Here is an 18,279-nt window from a genome sequence, read left to right on the forward strand (position 1 = left end):
TCTATTAAAGCTCTGTTAGGCATCACAGATAACATATAAAGCGTGGCCATGCTGTTCTCTATCCTCTATTACCCCTCAATCTTATTCTCTAGAAATTGTTTCAGCCACTAGTTCCAGGCTGTAACTAGAGGAGGAGCAGGAGGTACTCTGCCACTGCTGTCAGGCAAGCCAGTGGAGGACAGAAAAGGAAAAAAAAAAAGGTTTCAAAGTATTTTGCAAAGTAGTCAAACACTTGGAGGTGGCAAGGTTTCACCAGGGAACACCAAATTATCCTATTCTTAGACAGGAACAGTCAAGAGAACTTTTTTATGTCAATGAAATTTCAGTTTCCCAGAGCAACACAAGGATGACACCCAACAGCCCGCCTCCCTAGGGCAGGCTTCAGGAATGTTGCCCCCAGCTCTGCACTTCTGCATATGTAGGAAAAATCACATGAAGCCATACCCCCCAACCACTCTCAGAATCCACATCTCACCACAACACTAGTCTTGAGCACAAATCTCAGCATCATTCTGAGATCCTCCCAACTGTGAGGGAGGACAGGGAAGTGAAGAGGAAAGTGGGAGGAAGAAGGAAACAGCTGCTTCCCCTTTCCAACCTATTTCTTCTGAAAGCTTTGATCTCCACTTCATACAGAGAGTGTAACAGGAGCTACTTTCTTTTCCTCTGTCCTGGAAAAAGATGGATGAAAAAGCCTTATCCTCCTTTACTCTTGCAAATCGTCTACTCCGTCCCTGCCTGTTTTGCTGGGGTGCTGAAGTAGCATCTTTTGCTGAACTGCAGAATCCTATGCAAAGACAATTGTCACTCCCAGCATTTAGTTTTAATTCCCATTTGAGGCCCAGTGAACTACTCCAGAGCATAGCAAAATGTCCATTAAACTTTCCACAGAACAAAGTATTAAATTTCAAAAATATTTATCTTTATCTCAAAGATGCTCACTCTAACTTCTGACTCCATGGGCAAATGATTTGACAGACCATACACACATAAAAAATGAAAGGAAATTCAGTAACACCAACCTCCCAAGCTATGGACTGGGAAGTTGGCCAGGGAATTGCCTAATCTCATGAATATTCGGGAGGAGGTACAACTTTATTTCAATTCACAGATTACAGCAACAACTGGAGAGAAATTCTTAAAAAAACCCCTCTTGAGTTCAAGGGGCAGCTGTTTGTCCCATCCTGATATTACCTGTTGGGACAATCCTGCAGTGCCACTGCTCAGTCCTCAAGGTACTTTTACTATTGTCAGTAAATGTGTTATTGTCAAAGACTGCTAGGTCAACCACACCCAGGCATTTTAATCAGACACCACACAGCTGGATTGATCCCCCAAAGCCAGGCCTGTGGGCAGCTGTGAGCCCCACAGCCACCACAAAGTGAGCAGCTGCTGTTGGAACAAGTTTCAGCAAGAGCAGGCGGGAGCTACTCGCAGGCACTGCTGTCGGTATGACCACAAAACAGGCAATTCTGAAAAGGCTCCAAGCTTGATCTGAACATCTCAGTCCAGCAGGAGATGACACCCCATCTCACAACAGGTTAACAACCTGTTGGGGATTTGGCATGCCCCAGAGCAGCTAGCTGGTTTCCTTGAGACAGGCAATGGTGCCCCTGGGTCTGCAGAAGAAAGGCATTTTTTAAACAAGAGGCAACTGCCTTGCTGAAAAAGAAAGGTAATAATAAAAAGAAATAAAATCAGAAGTCCCTCCTGATGGACTTCAGTATCACAAGTTTCTAGGAGAAGAGAACAAAAGCTGCCCACACATCCAGGCCCTAACCTCAAATCCCACTGGATGGGTGGAGGATGCAAGAACAGGGTCAAACAGCCAGAAGGATGCACGGGTTCCCCTTGTGTTTCTCTACACCTTCTCCTATAAACTCAGCAACCACACTGCTGATCATTAGGCCATGCTGGCTTGTTTTCCAGCTTCACATCTACCTTACCCTGGGCTCCTCCTGTGTGAGATGCCAGTGCAGAGGCAGCTCCCCAGACAGCCCTCCCTACTCCTGGGGCACATTTTGGTACCTGAGCTGCCCCAGCAGCTGCATCTTCCCTTGAGAGCAGGACCAAAGCAGACATTAAAAGCAGCACTGGGATGCACCCAGTTGTTCTCACTTCCATGGTGATATCCAGCATTTCCCAGAGAGCCTCATCTCCATAAAAACGTATACACAAGGATTCTGCATGTGTATATGCTGCATTCAGTATTCATTGCTGATTCTCTGAAAGTGGAAGGCACGAGAGACCTGTGACTCTGTTTAAACAACAAAAACAAAGCTAAAACATATTAAACATTCATGAATTTCTGTGAATCCTTAATGAATCTTATTTTCTGCCTTCTGTTATGTAGCTCTTTAGGGGTACATCTTTCTAATTTTTATTTTTTTGATCTTGAAAGCTAGAAACTTTGTCAAAATGGCAGAATGCAAGGGGATTAGACTGAGCATCTCCACTTCTTCTCAACACTCCATTAACTTTGAAAAGCTTCTACCATAGATTGGAAGACTTTGGAACTGGAAATACTGGAATGACTTCCTCTGCCACAAAGATGGAGAGGAGACATGGGACCCTTTATCAGGTCATGTGACTCAGAAATGTTGCTAATGCTCCAACTATCATGAAAAAAACATATTAAAATCTTATGCAGAAAGAAAAGAAATAAAGTTTGAGTCCCTGAAAATGGGTAATATCAATCTGGCTCCCCTACTCCATTCAATCAATTAACCTGTGTACTTCTAAGGCTGAAAAAAATTCAGTGTGGGGTAATATGAGAGCAGAGGCAGATCTCTGTGCTGGCTTAATCCAGCTATTTGAGTTTAGGGTGATTCTTTAGGTTGTGAAATAAAATCTTGGAATTTTGAACCTATTTGCTTCAGTGAGCCTCTGCTTTGCGGCCACTAATCCCTTTAATTGCCCCAAATCACCTAGAGGCACCTCCAGGCAGAAAAAAAAAATCTTTCTTCTATAAGCAGCATTACGCAGACAACAAAACCCTTAAATGTAAAACCAGCTGATGAAAGTTTGATAGCAGCTCATCGTGTCTTCTTAGATTAAGTACAGTAAAAAGAACATACAGCATGAAGTGCCTTGAAAAAAAATTCCCTTTTGACCCTACTTTGGATAAAAATGATTTTCTGTCACAGACTTCAGATTTAGTGTCCAGTATTCTCGCAGGCTACATTCAGCTTTCAGTATTACAAGAACTAATTGCACACATCCATTTACAAGAACATCTCAAACTTTCCCTCTAGGATTTTAAAATATACCGGCCTAGTAGTGCAAAGAACTACTTATACCAATAAATTTTTCCCATCCTGTAAAAACTCACGCACTTCAGTATTCTTAACCAAGGTGTTAACTGCATGACTAATGATGCACTTCTGCAGAAACCTCAGCTGGTGGGCCTCATGCTCTAATCAAACTACAAAACTACTCAAATTTGACTATTTTAGGCAATGTCTTTATGAGACAAAGGCAACAAATTACCTGGAAAAGTAAGACTGAACATATCTGCAAGTGTTTGCAAGATCAGGCTCTATTTTTATACAGCCTTTTATCAATGACAAAAGCTAATTTTAAAAATTGCCTCTTTCAAGACATGGCACTAAATATAATACAAGGAAGATTTACTTTATAACACCCTTGAGGGTGTGTTAAAACACACAAAATCTATCTCTTAAAAAGGATTAAGGCATATTTAGATGGCACAGACATGAAATGCAGACCGAACAACTCCAGTACAGATACTAATCATGTGAAATGGATAACCTCATAATATCACACATCTTAGATCATCTGACTTGTGTGTCTGTCTGCATATTCAACATCACAGCCCCAAGCTGAAAAAACACAGACAGAGAAGAAAGAGATTCTTGTTTCCTGGTAAAGCTTCTTGCATTTAAGAACTGAATGCAGGGCAAAAGGCCCATTCAAAAATGTGTCACAAAACACTTCACCACAGACCTAGGAGCTTTGTTGTGAGAGAAGAAAGGGGGAAAAAAAAAGGATTTTGAACAACAATATTGACTAATGGGATTATGTATATACAACAGTTTCTCATTCACAACACCCTCCCGGGGAGCTGAACACAAGCTCAATTTTACCTGTGCCAGTAACAGTTACATCATTTTATGGCAGATATTAAGCCAACAGGGTACAGACCACAAAGCTGCTACCAAAAATACTTAATCTTCCAAGAAGGATATCAGACAGGCAATTAAAGAAACAGTAATCCTCCCCCAAATATTACGTTTTATCATCTGTAAATGTACACCTGTAAATCTCTCTCTCTTTGCTTTAAGTAGGAACCCATGAAACATAGTTTTGCACAGTATTTGCACAGTACTTTTGGTAATTTAAAGCTTTCAGATATATAATGTAATATCTGGGTAAATAACACAAAGAAAATAGTATCCTGATGACAATATAACAACACAGGAAGACAAATTGTTCAGCATCCTTTTGGACTTGTTGAACTTGATTGTATGCATACAATCTTTTCTATACTTATATGAGAGAGAAGGGGTATAGAGAAAGAGGCCCTAGGAGTGAGTATTCCTTCCCTTCTTTTTAATATATGAACTAATTTTTTACCTAACCACAACAAGCATACATGCTTTGAAGGTTTTTAAGGAAAAGAAAAAAAACAACAAATTTGGGAGTAGAACTGCTGCAGTTCTCGACAGGAAAACTTCTTCAACAACCGGAAAAACTTATTCATGCACAAAGAATAAATACAGCTATGAATACAGAACAAACATTCTTGATTGTACTAATAAGAAGAAATATAATGTAGACACACAGCTATTGTTTGAGCCCTCACAGTGACAACTCCAGCCCCCTGCCACGCTCCAACAGGCGCTGCAGATTGCCAGGACAATGTCAGCAGGGAAAGGGACGGCCCAGTGATGTGATGGTCACCACCATGTGCCTGTGGTGATGCTTTCCAGGACAAGAAGGTTCAGGAGGCTGCAGCAGTGGGGAGGGCAGCAGACATGGGGTTTGCAGTCAATGCTGAGGCTTCCCCACAGGTGTTGTTGTGGGGCAGTGAGTAGCGCTGCCAGCAGTGGTAGTTGGGATACTCGATCCCGACAGCAGGAAACCATCTCCACAAATTCAACAAGGAAAATGAGGGATGCAAGTGCTAACAGAGCAGCACTCAGCTACCTGTGACAGGGCAACAAGGAGAACTGTGAAGATTTCCTCTCCTGGCAGGATCTGCTAACTGCTGTTTGGAAAACAGGAGAATCCTATGCCTTTATTTTTCGTTTTGAAGCAGCAGGACTTTAACAATCTGTCCAGATACGGAACCAAAACTGCACTTCTGTTGCTGACTGCCCGAGAACCCGCAGCATTTTCCGTCCTTCCCACAAGACCCTGCAAAGGAAGAAGGTTGAACAAAGTGCCACTATACGAGGGCCATGGCCTCCACAGCAGCAGGAAAAAAACCAAATTATGCAAAACTTGTGCTGTTTTGCTTCTGTCACCCTTTCCCTCCTCAGACCTGAACAATAATGAGCTTGTCTGACATGGAGGAAAGAGTGGAATGGCTTTGTGCTTGGATGGGTCAGAGCAGATAAATGCAGAGATGTGCTCCCAAACACCACTCGCGTCTGGCTGGGATAAGGAAGAAACACAACGGTGTTTCTCACAAGGATGAGAAGCTGCAGACAGTGCACCAAGAGAAGACCACCACCCTCCCCCTCTCTGCAAAACCTTGGTGTGGTTCCCCTGCCAAATCTCTAGGGGGGTACAGCATGAAGGCTCATTTGGTAACCACTTAAATAGAAGTCACAGGCAAAATTTTGCCTTATTGCTTCCACTGAAAGTGAAATCAGCTATACTTTGTATAAAAGTGGCACTTTTTATTTTCTTTTGATGAAAAAAATGAGCCCCCCTTGCCAGACCACACAAACAGAAACCACTACTTCCTCAGTCACTGCATGTTCACATCTAAAAAAAGCCCTGGACAAGGGTAAAACCATGCTGGGTATGACATCAGACCTCTACATTGATCAAGCTCACAAACTGCCATCAACATGTGGCACACAATTTTGAAATTTTGGTTTTCCTGTTTCACCTTTTCCACTAAACAGACAGGAAATATGTCTGTTAATGTGAACAACTTAATAAAAAAAGTCAATATCCATTTTTTCAGAATCTACCACATTACAAAATGAAAATCTAGAGAGTCCACAACTGACCAGTAAAAAGAAAACAGATCCCTCCCCAGTTCACCAGGGACGTGAAGTCAAGTTTTCCCTACCATAACCCTTCATCTTGGGGAAGTGGATGTGAGTGTCAAGAGCCTCTCAAAAGATAGTTTCTTCTAACATATGAAAACGACACACACACACACACAAAAAGCAACCAAACAAACAAAAACCAGAGAAAACCATGTTGAAATATTCCTGGGGAATCATAAAAAACAAAGAACCGCAACGACTGCAAGGTAATTGCCAGTTACACAAAGGCCGTGCCACCCTTGACTGTTGCTATCACATTCATTTATCCAGTAAGATATTCAAGATATGCAATCGCTTGACGGGTTGGAAATAGTACCTCTGCACTTAAAATAGAAAAGACAGGCCTAATCCTGTTCTCATTTGTACCTGAGCAACCCTGCAATTAATTCAGAGGTTGTTCATTTTCAGATGCCTTGATCTTTGCAAACAGGCAGTGGCTTACCAGCGCTTTTTCACACCAGCCTCTTTGCTCTCAGCCCATTCTCCCCAACAGAGTGAATTCCAATTACAACCCACACCCTTCTGCAGTGCCCTGTTGCACTAAACAGGACTTGGGGTTTAGCTCCTAAGGAATATGGAGGAGTGATGGCATTTTGTAGAGCAGTGAGCACAGCACTGGTACTGCACTGGAAAAAACATCCTTGCTCCTGCTGCAACACTACATCTCTCAGGAGAAGGAAGCCTGCGAGCTCACAAACACACTGCGAGAAAATACATTTCCATTCACATCATCTATGCAACCTTCCCACAGAGCACGAGGACAGCAACAGAAAATACTGCCTTGAAAGTGCCTGTTTAAGGTGCTGGCAAATCCATCCAATTTGCGTTTTATATTTTCAAACACGTCTGCTCAAAGTTGCTCCCTGTTGCACCCTAGCACTATCTTTGACTGGAATCAATAAGGAAACTAATGAACAAACAAGAAACAAGGATTTCTAATAATCTCTTTAAAACAAACAGAAGTAAAAGCCTCAGACAATGAATTCCTTAAAACAAATGTGTGCTTGCTACACTTGCTACTTGCGAGGCTGCTCTCGAGTTCTGCAGTACCTGGAATGCCTTCTAAAATAGAAGAATATTTTATCTTGAGGCAAGTCATGCACATGGAAAAATACGGGTTTTCCAAATAAATCTCAATGGTCACAATGGAGGCACTTGACAGTGGCACTTTGTGTTCTGCTGTAAATAATTCTGCCTTTTTAAGCAACCACCTCTGAGCTGCCACTTCTTCTAGATTAGCTTGTGCTAAAAGATGGGATTCTACAAAGCAGCGAACAGCACCAATTAAAAAATCAAACCCAGTTTTGCTTTAGCAAAACAGCCTCATAAAATTAAGGAGGTTCCACAATGCTGAAGATAGAGGGTTATGTGAACTTCATTTTTAAAAATACGAACACAACTGTTTGTGCTTTGAAGGCCACGCTTCCAAGGCTATTAATAGCAGACAGAGAGCTTTCCACACCTTTTTACATAACCTGATGCAGCACCTGCAAGACTCACCTACCTACGTGATCAAACTGCACTTTGCACTGTAGCACCTGAAAGCTGCTTTGCCTCTCTGCCTGTTATCCAAAAAACACCTCCATGTTTTGCAGTCAGAAACGGTATCATTCACTTAATTCAGGGAACTAGGGAGCATGCTTGCAACTACCAAAGCTCCTCAACTGTGCCCATGTCACAGGATCAAGATGGGTGTCTTCATTTTCAAGTAGCTATCACCTAAGGAGGACTTCACTCCCCATTGTGCACGTCCACCACACCCAACGGACACGTGGGCAATACTTCTGTCACCCTGCATTTGTCTGGGTGTAGCTGATTGCAACCTTGACTGGAAAAGGAGGAAATTCAGCTCCTTTTATGTTGGATCTGTACTAACAGAGGTGCAGAAGAAACAGGAAAATAAAAGTTTGACAAAACACAAGGAATAAAGCTGGCGAGTTAAAACTCCAGAAAGATATTTTCAAGACACATTTCAGACCACAGCTGACATCTAGCTTCTGCTTTATGCTACACCCTTCACTCGGGCTGAGTACAGTGGGCTGGGAAGCGCAGGTTCCTAGAACATGTCCTTGTGATCAGGGAGCAATGAGAGCTTTATGAACTTTAGGTACAGGCTGCATTTGTGCATACGCAAATGTACGTACGCGATCAAGCACGCCTGAAGGTAAAGGGCCTTATGTGACATTCACCTCCCCCTTTCTCCATCCCTACATGTGCTGGGGGTACTGCATGAAACCAGACAATGCCCTAGCTGCCACAGAGGTCCTCTCTGAGTGCCAAAGGCATCCCATCTCCTTGGGGCAGTGAGGCTCTGCTCTCCCCTCATCCAGCACCATGCACCCAGGAAACTCCGATTCAGCAGACCTCTTTCTGAAGCAGGTTGGCAAAGCTGTGCTGCTTACACCCTTCTAAGGGCACACCACAAAGCTGGGGGCAGAATCCATTTCTCTGCTAGCAGCTGCAGTGGGCAGCAGACTGCTGCAGTGCTGTGAGTTATCTCTGTAAAAAGCAAAGGTAATAATATCTGACCCTTCAATTGTGATGAAACTAAACCCATGCCGCTGTGCCAGCATGTACACCTCCCACCAAAAAGGGAGAGAGCTCAGTTTGGGGTCTCTTGCCTTCTCCTCTCCTGTTTCTGGTATATGAACCTCTGTGTCATCCAACCTTGTTGGAGGGCTGGGACATCTCCCTGCACTTCCACCCATGGCAGACCTACCAGAAACAATGACGCTGGAAATGCTGGAGCCTTCCACATTTGTCCATTCAATTCCCTTATCAGCCACCTGCAGGAAACATGCCCCACAGAGGGGAGAGGATAGAGAGAAACCTGTCACCAGCCTTCCCACACTGCAGAAGACACAAGCAACAAGGACAGCAATGGTGCCTGTGGTTGGTACCCACCGAGGCTGCACTGGCACCACCACCACATCCCACTATCACTTCTCTGTCCCTTGTGTACACAAAAAAATCTGCAGGTATGACCTGCACAGTCATGGGTGAAGGCACATACAGCAGACAGCACATGGATGGCAGAAAAAAAAAACCAGCTTAGTGCAAGCAGGTTGCTAACCCAGTGGCACTGATAAATTCTTGGTGCCCAGCATCCTACCCAAAATCCGGAGAAAGGGAAAAGCAAGCTCAAGTCCTTCATCCCTGTTTGTTTCATACAGCTCAGTTCCAGATACATGGTGTAGAAAGAAGTCATCATAATGTCACCCTGCAGATTTTTTTTCCTGTTACATAATAAGGGGATTATTTTTTTTTTCTTTGCAGGAAAATCTATGCTTCTTTTAAATGCCTTTACCTATAAACTGATGTGCCTATGTCTGATTTGCCTCGACAGCATGTAGATTTGAAAACTTAATCATATTTGCCTTGGTAATATGATTACCTCTAGGAGCACCAAAACAAAATCCATTGTTGACTGAAAAAATATGATAAACTTCTCTAGCTTTCCATTTTTTAATCCCACCAATACTATAGAGTCAAATCCCTGATATTGCAGAGATTTACTTACTAGCAAAACATCATACACTGGTGCTTGATGTAACTGAGCAATTTTATATATAAGTAAACATACAGCCCAGGCTTTTCAGGATCCCTTGTCAGAGAGGACATACCTTCCTCTGTCATCCAAGACAATGAGTGTAAAACATATTTCAGTTGTGGTGAGTGAATCTTTCCCCAAACCTCAGTTTCACAAAATTGCTAGCCTGATCTATAACAACACAGGGGGAAGCATCACTGCTTGCTAAGAACATGCAATTGTACTTTATGCTCATAGATGAGGTGAAAGGTTTCAAAAAAAAACACCAACCAACCAACCAAACAAACAAAAAAAACTTCTTCTGAAAAGAAGATAGCCTTTGCTTCACTTCTCATTCACTTCTCAGTTTTCCACAACAGAAAACTTTCCTTAGGCAAACACCCTGAAACACTGCTTCTAAAAGGAGTGCTGGCTTTGAAATACATCATGAGAACAGAAAATACATTTAGCATTGATGACAGGAAAGCAGTTGCTATGAACATAACACAGTAGCCCTTGTAAAGGAATCTCACAGTTCCTTAAATATGTATCCCCCTGAATCTACATATTGTACACTGAAAAGCAAATCCCAAGAGTCCCAGAAGTCTCCCACTGGTACATTACGTTTTCTCCAACTACCATTAAATTTTCTTCTCCTAAATGCTCTACCATGCTCTCTATCCTACCCTTGCAGCAAAAAACCCCAAAACAAAACACCAAAAACAACCCCAAAATTTCTTATGAACCCCAAAAGCCCTTCTTATGAAAACAAATACCATTCCTTAAATTTCTCAGCATGTTATTTGCAAACGGCAGGCCAGCAAGCAGATACTCTCCATATGCCAAATTATGTCATTTCCATTTTCTAGAAAGAATACTTCTCACAGCAAACTGGCAAGGGTTTTTTCAGTTGAGTTGTGAAAAGAGCCAGCTCTGTGTCTTGCTGCACCTGCTGCGTTGCTAAGTCTGGTATGTGGCGGCAGCCCCACAGCCATCCACAGCGATTCTGAGTCCAGAAAAGAGTTTATCATAAAGGCTGAGGACACCCTCAGAGGTACTGGCAAATGTTCAGGGGTGAATTCTGTGGATATTTGCATATAGATTTCTGTAGACACCAGCTTGTCCCATTTGCAAATAGAATCTGGTTTCCCACGCTTCTCAAGGGACGAGCTGGTACCTACAGAAGATTCCGTGTACCCAAGTCCCAACATATAACCCCAAATTTCTGCATTTTTAGGTTAAATTATGAAGAGGAGCCTTTTCATTTGGGTAGTGAAGAACTTGCACTACAAGAGTAGTGCAGCTGAAATCAGAGGGAGAAAAAAATTAAAGAAAATTAATAAATCAAGATTTGGTTCTGCTTCTCGTCTTTACCTTCAGTCGTACTCTCTTGCACTACTGAGTCTCCAGACAGCCCACCTGATATTTACTTTTTTGAAACAAGGAAATCACAGAATTACTAGAGGATTTTTTCTTTTTCTTTTTAGAGAGCACACTTGGCAATCTCATATTTGTGTTTTAGGTGTTTTGAACTGTTCCAAGCTAAGCAGTATCTTCCCCTAGAAGAGTTCTTAAAGTCATAATAATTGCAGACTAAAGCATACTTCATAGGCAAAAGCTATCATCAAACTATGATCTGTCATTATCCTATTTATCTGCCATGGAACTATGTTTTAGTGATGGTCTGGAGGGCTAGTGACTCACATAGCTGCTACCAATCGTCATCATTTCAAGGTGCTTTCAACACTCTTGTAGCACAGATGAAAGCTGTGTAGCAGGCTTTTAAGGAAAAGATCCAGTTTGGCTGCCTGCACAGCAACTTTGCTGGTAGAGAAAAGGTGAAAAGAAAGATCAGGTAGTGGAAATGCACTCACCACATAAGCCAACCTGCTGAAATTTGCTCCTTCTGCTCTCCTGACAGCTAATGAGAGGTCACTGCACACCAGGCAAGCACCTGTGTGGTATAACCACAGCACCTCCCATGGCATGGCTGGACCTAGAAAGCTTTGAATTGGTAGCCAGTGAGGGCCGCCAACACAAACAGGACTTTTCATGTGTTCCCAGCTCAGGTTTCCTCACAGGGGTTAATATGCACCCACCCAGATATATCCCTCTCACCTGTCCAGCTCTAAAGCTGCCTCACTTTGCAACCTGCAGAGTCCTGAGGCTCTGGCAGACACAGCTGCCTCTCAGCATCTGACCCTCTATGAAGCTCCCTAATTAATTCCCTAGCACTCATGAACACCATGTTCTGTCCCACTGTTCTACTCCTCAGAATTGACAGCAAAGGTTTTTTTTCCTTGTCTGATGAATATTAACCTTTTTTATCTGACAGAGATGCTCACTGAATAGTATAATAAGAGCCTAAAATATGCCAGAGCAAATTTCTGTGGGATTTGTTTTTAAATGCTTGTGTACTAAGGGAACAAGGCTGCTGCATCTACGGTGTCCCATCCATCTGTGTGTCATCATACTCCAATGGCTTCTCAACCACTTCAACTAACACCTGGAAGATGACCCCATTTCCACCAGTTCCAAAGGAAGTGACAGAGGGAGGCACAGACATCTGTGCCCTGAACAAGGGAAATGCTGGCAGAGACCAGTGGTGGTGAAAGCCAGCCTGTGTGACGTGGGGCTGGCCACGCTCAGCACGTGCACAGCTCAGAGAACCCAGCAGCATCAGCGCCGGCCCCTGCACAGCTCCTGGGGAGCGGGAGGACCCAGCCCCCCAGCGTGCTCCTGCCGAAGGACATGGGCTCACAGAGGAGCTTGTACACTCTGTGCTACTGCTGCAACAGCCCTCATTACCTGAGTCCTAACCCTGCTGCTGAACAGCCCCCTTCAGGGTGGCACAGGAATTCAGCCTCCTGAAGTGACAGCTGGGGTCAGTAAGCATCCCCTTCTTTAGAGCCAGCAGCTATCAGTGGTACACAAGGTCACACACCTAAGAAAAGACTTTGTTTAGCATCTGCACTTCCCACTGACTTCCCAGACCATTAAATCACTGTTTTCATGCTATGCTTGTATACATCACTCTGAAATTCAGGCTGCCCAAAGGACTTTAGGTTCAGTGAATAGCAGAGTGTCCATCACACACAAAAGGGCTGATGTGCTTTCAGCAGCTCACAAGCCACCTCCTGATGCTGGGATAGCCCTACGGGGTGGACAGTGTCCTGAGCTCTTTGGTCTGCTCCCGTTTCAGGACTCTGCCTACAAGACACTTGTTTCTGAGAGACTCTTCTTTTGTCTCTTCTGTGTTCACTTTGGAGCATCTTCTGCTGTGGGCTGAAACTGCACTGCCTGCCTGCCCAAGACCATGGAGAACTGGATTCTGACCTCTCAGCCCTCCACCACAGATACTTAATGGGCGGGATTCAACCCCTAAACAGCATCCTGGAGGCTTCCTCCAGCATTAACATGGAACTTTGCAAACCCTACAAAAGTCAAGCAAAGCAAAGCAAGTCAACCATTGCAGCATCTCTCTTCATTGCATCTCTCTTCATTACCTCTCTCCAGAAGGTAAATACTGAGGCCAAATATAGCTCTGTCCTTCCTAATAGGTAAAAATAAATTGAATTTTCACAAACTTTACTAACTGTAAACTAATTTTAGAATTACTCAGGAAATGAGATTTATTGTGTCAGTAAATTCTGTTTGGACCATGATACCCTCAGTGTCCTTTCGAGTGGACCTCTCCCCAGTGATTACTCAGCAGTAACTCTCTCCTTGCTTCCCAGCACCTGCTGCTCCCAGAAGGAATTCTCCTGCCCATCTGCCTTGAAACCTGACATGGTGACACAGACAAATGCAACTGTAAGCAATGTTTGAACTCCAAATCAAATCACCAGTTTGTTCCTTAGCTAAACAAAAAAAAGATTCCAAAACCAAACAACACACAAAAAAGCATGTGCTTGTTTCTAATCACCTGGGCCACTGGAAAAGGAAACTTCACATTTGGAAACAACAATACTTTTCCCAAAGGAAACTGTGGCAACAAGAATTCTAGGCATATAGAAAAACAGGTACCTGGACAATCACCTAATCCACAGAATGTGAAATTATTTTAAAGCAGTGTTGCTGAAACCTGGTTTCACAGAACTCATCACTAATTTCAGATTATGCTATTGAAGTGAATTATAATTTCACATGAAAGAAACACTGGCCCTAGTTCTAATAAACTCATGTCCTTGTCCACCTGATCACCACAAATTGAAACAAGCTACTTTTACAGGAAGACAGGAGCCTTTGGCACCAACCAGCCAACTTCTGAACAAGCCTATTTTTTGCCATTTACATATAATTACATACTAGCCTCCAAGCAGCTAGAAGCTCCGTGTTCCTTTTTTGTGTCACTTGTTTCTTGTGAATACACATAGAGCACAAACCCAAACCACATTAATGATAACCTTGTTAAATATAAACTAGTATGCAATTATACAAACTGCTAACACAAACAAAAAAGCCAGGGAACTCTGATTATATGTTCACAATGGTTTCTGAAAACTAAATAAAAATAACAACATAAGGCAACCTGTCTTGCCTGATACTGTCATAGAAAAAGGTTTCACATTGTAACTTATGTGTCTCAGCACAGAGGACTCGTCTGTCATGCAAACTCCCCAAGCTCTCTCACTGCAAGGAGAGCAGAAAGGTAAGAGGAAAGGCAGCCAGTGCACATGTGAACTACCAAAAAATCTGATTTTCCTCTCTGCATCATCCTTCAGATGAGCTAATGCCTGTCCCTGGGCAGGTGCTGTGACTTTCACCCTGTCACCCTGAGAAGGGCTGGCTGTGTGCTGGGGATTTGGCTCCTTCATCTCCATTAAGAGAGCAGCAGAAGGGCTGCTCGAACCCTCTGTTCCTGGGCTTGTGCCAGCCCGGTGCATGCCTGTGATTTAACTTCTGTGCAGCCAAGGGTGAACCCAGCAATCAGAGCTCCTACCACACCTTTTCATTAAGAAGATGAGGCACTAAAGCTCTGTGCAACCTCCCTGGTCTGCAGCTGCCTGTTCCTGGTGTTTAAAAATATATATCTTTTCCAGAACAGAAACAGATCTATTGAAGGCAGGCCAAAGTCTGCCCCGGACACACACATGCAGCATCATGACAGCCAGCAAAGGCAGGGGACATTACCCAGAGCTCTACCACACCAGTGTCAGCTTTAAGCAAGTGCCACAATGGAGAGCCTCACACTTGTCAGTGGAGTAATACAAAGTCTCTGCCACAGCTAAATCTAGCTCTCAAGAAAACAAAACAGCCTGAGAAAACCAGCACTTTCCTTGCAGCCTGTATCACAAGAAAATACATGGCACAAATGACAGCTGCTATAGGACTGGAGGAGCACCCTGGAAAGGTTTCCTTAGGTGACTTCCCTTGCCATGGACTTGGGCTATCCATTCAGTTGGTTTGCACGCTAGCAGTGCAACTGAACTCGCAAGACTCTGGATTTCTAGGCTGTAAACAAGAACAGTAATTACCTTTCCCTCTTAAAACTCCACTCTGTTCTCATGTACTAATACTTAAAAAAACCAAAACCAACAACAACAAAACACCATACCACACAGGTTGCAGAAGGAAAGTGGCACAGTGTTCAGAAAGTGGCAAAAAGGAGCAGGGGAAAAAAATGACTGGAAGTGGAAGGGCTAAGTGAAGTGATATCAGTGATATCTAAGCATCCTTCCCAGGACAAAGCACAGGATCATGCAAGAAAGGAAAACCAAGGATGATCCCTGGAAATCCAGAAAAGTAATGCTGGAATTCTGCATCAATAATAAACTTACTAAGTAGAAGGTTGAAAAGAATCCAGTCTCTTGAATGCCAGGTAAGTTCAAGAGTAGAAAAGTAATTCCCACACCATAATCTGTGGGTCATTTGTCCCCCACAAGTGGGCAGAATCACATCACAGACTGAAATTCACGGGTGTGAGTGTGTGTGTGTGACATGGCTGTGCAGTTGATCCATGGAGCAAATAGAGGGTTGTCATTGCAGAAAATGTTCTGAGAGACACATGACTGGGAGAAGAAGGGTGGTAACCCACCAGCAGGCATTCTGCTTGGGAAAGTGGGGCTTCCTCTAGCACAGCATCTGAAAAGGGCACAAAAAAGCTACCAGATGTAAGGGAAAAAAGAAAAACCAAATACATCCACAAAAAAAACCCACACAGCAGTGGGACATGCAGTTAAGATAACTTTCTCCTGGAATAGCTCCAATTCCTCCAAGCTGGTTGGTTCTGAAAGGGACTTTTCTACAGCGATCCATGCTCAATTACCCTTATAAACCCTTGCAATAACATGTGACTCAAAGTCTACCTATTTGTCCAAGGGAGAAACAAGGAGGGAGTGTGGCAAATGGGGAATGTGGGAGTGGCTGCCGATGTGGGCTTGGGGAGCACAGTCATTTCCTCCAGCTTCTTCCCTGCTTCTTCCCCTCCTCCGTCTTTGATATCTGAGTATGTGGTTGAGGAAGTGAAGGGAGGTGATTTTGTATCCACAGGCATTTACACATTTTTACATGATTGCACTTTCTTAGCCATAAGTCTCAGCTTGAGGGCTGAAGCAGGTGAGGCTGTTCCTTTGGGAATTAAAAGGCAAAAGAGTACCCGGAGGCAAGAAACGACCCAGAGGAACACAAAGTGCGTGGAGATAAAGAGCTTATTGAGGGGTGGTAGCGAGACGCGGCTTTAACCATGCCGCTCGCACCGCAACCCGTGGATTTCGACGCAAAGATCTCCTTCCCCCTTGTGGGCTCCCAGACCTGGCTACAGCTCACTTGACTCAGAGCCGGTTCCCAGCCTGCTGTCTGCAGGACCGGCAGCACGGCGGGCTGAATCCACCGCCAGTGGGGAGAGCAGGGTGACAGCAGCAGCGGGGCTGGGCTGCGGCGGGGCACGGCGGCTGTGCAGCCGCACGCCCGCACTGCTGAGCGGCACAGAAACTTTCAGCCACTCGCGCCCAGGCGGGCCCGAGCGGCTGCTGCCGCCCGGGAGGCTCGGGCACCTCGGCCGACCTGCCCCTGCTCGCTCGCACATCCCTGCCGCTGCTGCCCGGCCGGACGGCAGCGGAGCTGGCCCCGCGGAGGGAGGCTCCCGCCCCGCGGCTACCGGGCCTCCGTCCCGGCGGCTTCCCCCGGCCGCCCGGCGGCCGTGCTAGCCCTTCCCGAGCCCATCGACATCCAGCGCATCCCCTATCCCCGCATCCCGAGCATCCCTCATCCCCGCGGCGCGGCTTACCGAGACCGCTGCAGCTCGAAGGCGGCGGCGGGGCCGGGCTGCCCCAGCTCTCCGCTGCCGCCGATGCTGCCCTGGGGGCTGGTGCGGCCGAAGGGCGCCGGCAGCACCCCGGCCGTGAAGGAGTTGAGGCGGCCGCGGCTGCCCGCCGCCGCGGCGCCCAGGAAGGCGGCGGGCGGCACCTGCACCGCGGCGAAGGCGTCCTCCTCCTCCTCGTCGTCGTCCTCCTCCTCCGGGGGCTCGGCGGGCGCCGCCGGGGGGCTGCCCAGCCGCGGCGGCGGCTGTGCCTGGCGGGGCCGGGCGGCGGGGCCGTCGTTGCCCGGCGGCGGGGGCCGCCCGTCGAGGGAGATGCTGGTGAGGAAGGAGAGCGCGGCCTGCCTGCGGCGGGGGTCGCTGCGCGCCGGCGGCGGCAGCTGCGGCGGCTGCGGCGCTTTCCTGGGGCAGGGCTCCGCCGGCGGCGGCAGGGGCCCGGCGGCGGGACTGCCGGGGCTGGCGGCGGTGGCGGCCGCCGCCATTGTCGGCCGGCTCCCCCTCCCCTCGGCGCTGGCCGGGCGCTGCCTCTCGCTGCCGGCCCGTCAGGCGGGCGGGCGGCGGGGCATGGGCGCCGCGGTGCCTGCGGGGGGCATGGGGGTGTCGGGGGGTGCGCTCAGCCCGGCCGCGCCGCGCTGCTGCCCCGGGCCCCCGCCGCCCGCCCGCTCCGTATTTATAGGTGCAGCAGCCGCGCCGCCGAGCGCCCTGTGCAATAACACGGCAATCACGTGTGGGAAACGGGGCGCTGGAGGAAAACAAAAGCCCGGCCAGCAGCCCGGAGGAGGAGGGAGAAGGGTGGGTCTCGGCGAGCTCCCTCCTTTCAACCTCTCTCTCGTTTTTTTTTTTTTCTTCCCTTTCACCCCCTTCCCTCCTCCTCTTTTTCCCTTCCTGGATGCGTGGGGGCGGGCGGGAGCCGGGGAAGGTGGAGTCTGTGCCCGTAGTACTCGGCACATGGCCCTCGGAGCACGGCATGGACCGCCCCGGACCCGGGGCTGCGGCTCGGCCCGGCCCGTCTGCGGCACCGGGAGCAGCGCTGGGAGCGGCACCGGGACGCAGCCGTGCCGTGCCAAGCGGCTCTGCCGGTTTTCCCCGGTGGGGGCTGGTGCCCAGGGCAGGCGCTGGTAGTGCCCGATGGGCACGGAGGACAGTGGGGGACGGGGAGCGGCCCCCGGGGATGCGCTTGAATGCCGACGGTGCGTTCTGCGATGCGGCAGCCTGGGCTGTCCCGGCCCCTGCTGCCCCTGCTG

General features: G+C 46.6%; 1 protein-coding gene across 2 annotated transcripts in view; it reads right to left on the reverse strand.

The window, feature by feature from the left end:
- CABLES1 (Cdk5 and Abl enzyme substrate 1) overlaps positions 1 to 17,656 on the reverse strand; it is a 70,999-nt gene extending 53,343 nt beyond the window's left edge. For both annotated transcript variants that reach the window (XM_063395467.1, XM_063395458.1), the window contains exon 1: positions 17,006 to 17,656. In XM_063395467.1, the coding sequence (XP_063251537.1) occupies positions 17,006 to 17,517 (512 nt within the window). In that variant the 5' untranslated portion in view covers positions 17,518 to 17,656. The remainder of the gene's footprint in view (positions 1 to 17,005) is intronic.
- Positions 17,657 to 18,279: the final 623 nt, after the last annotated feature.

The sequence above is a fragment of the Prinia subflava genome, chromosome 1 (assembly GCF_021018805.1).
Source record: "Prinia subflava isolate CZ2003 ecotype Zambia chromosome 1, Cam_Psub_1.2, whole genome shotgun sequence".
In the NCBI taxonomy this organism is placed as follows: domain Eukaryota; kingdom Metazoa; phylum Chordata; class Aves; order Passeriformes; family Cisticolidae; genus Prinia; species Prinia subflava.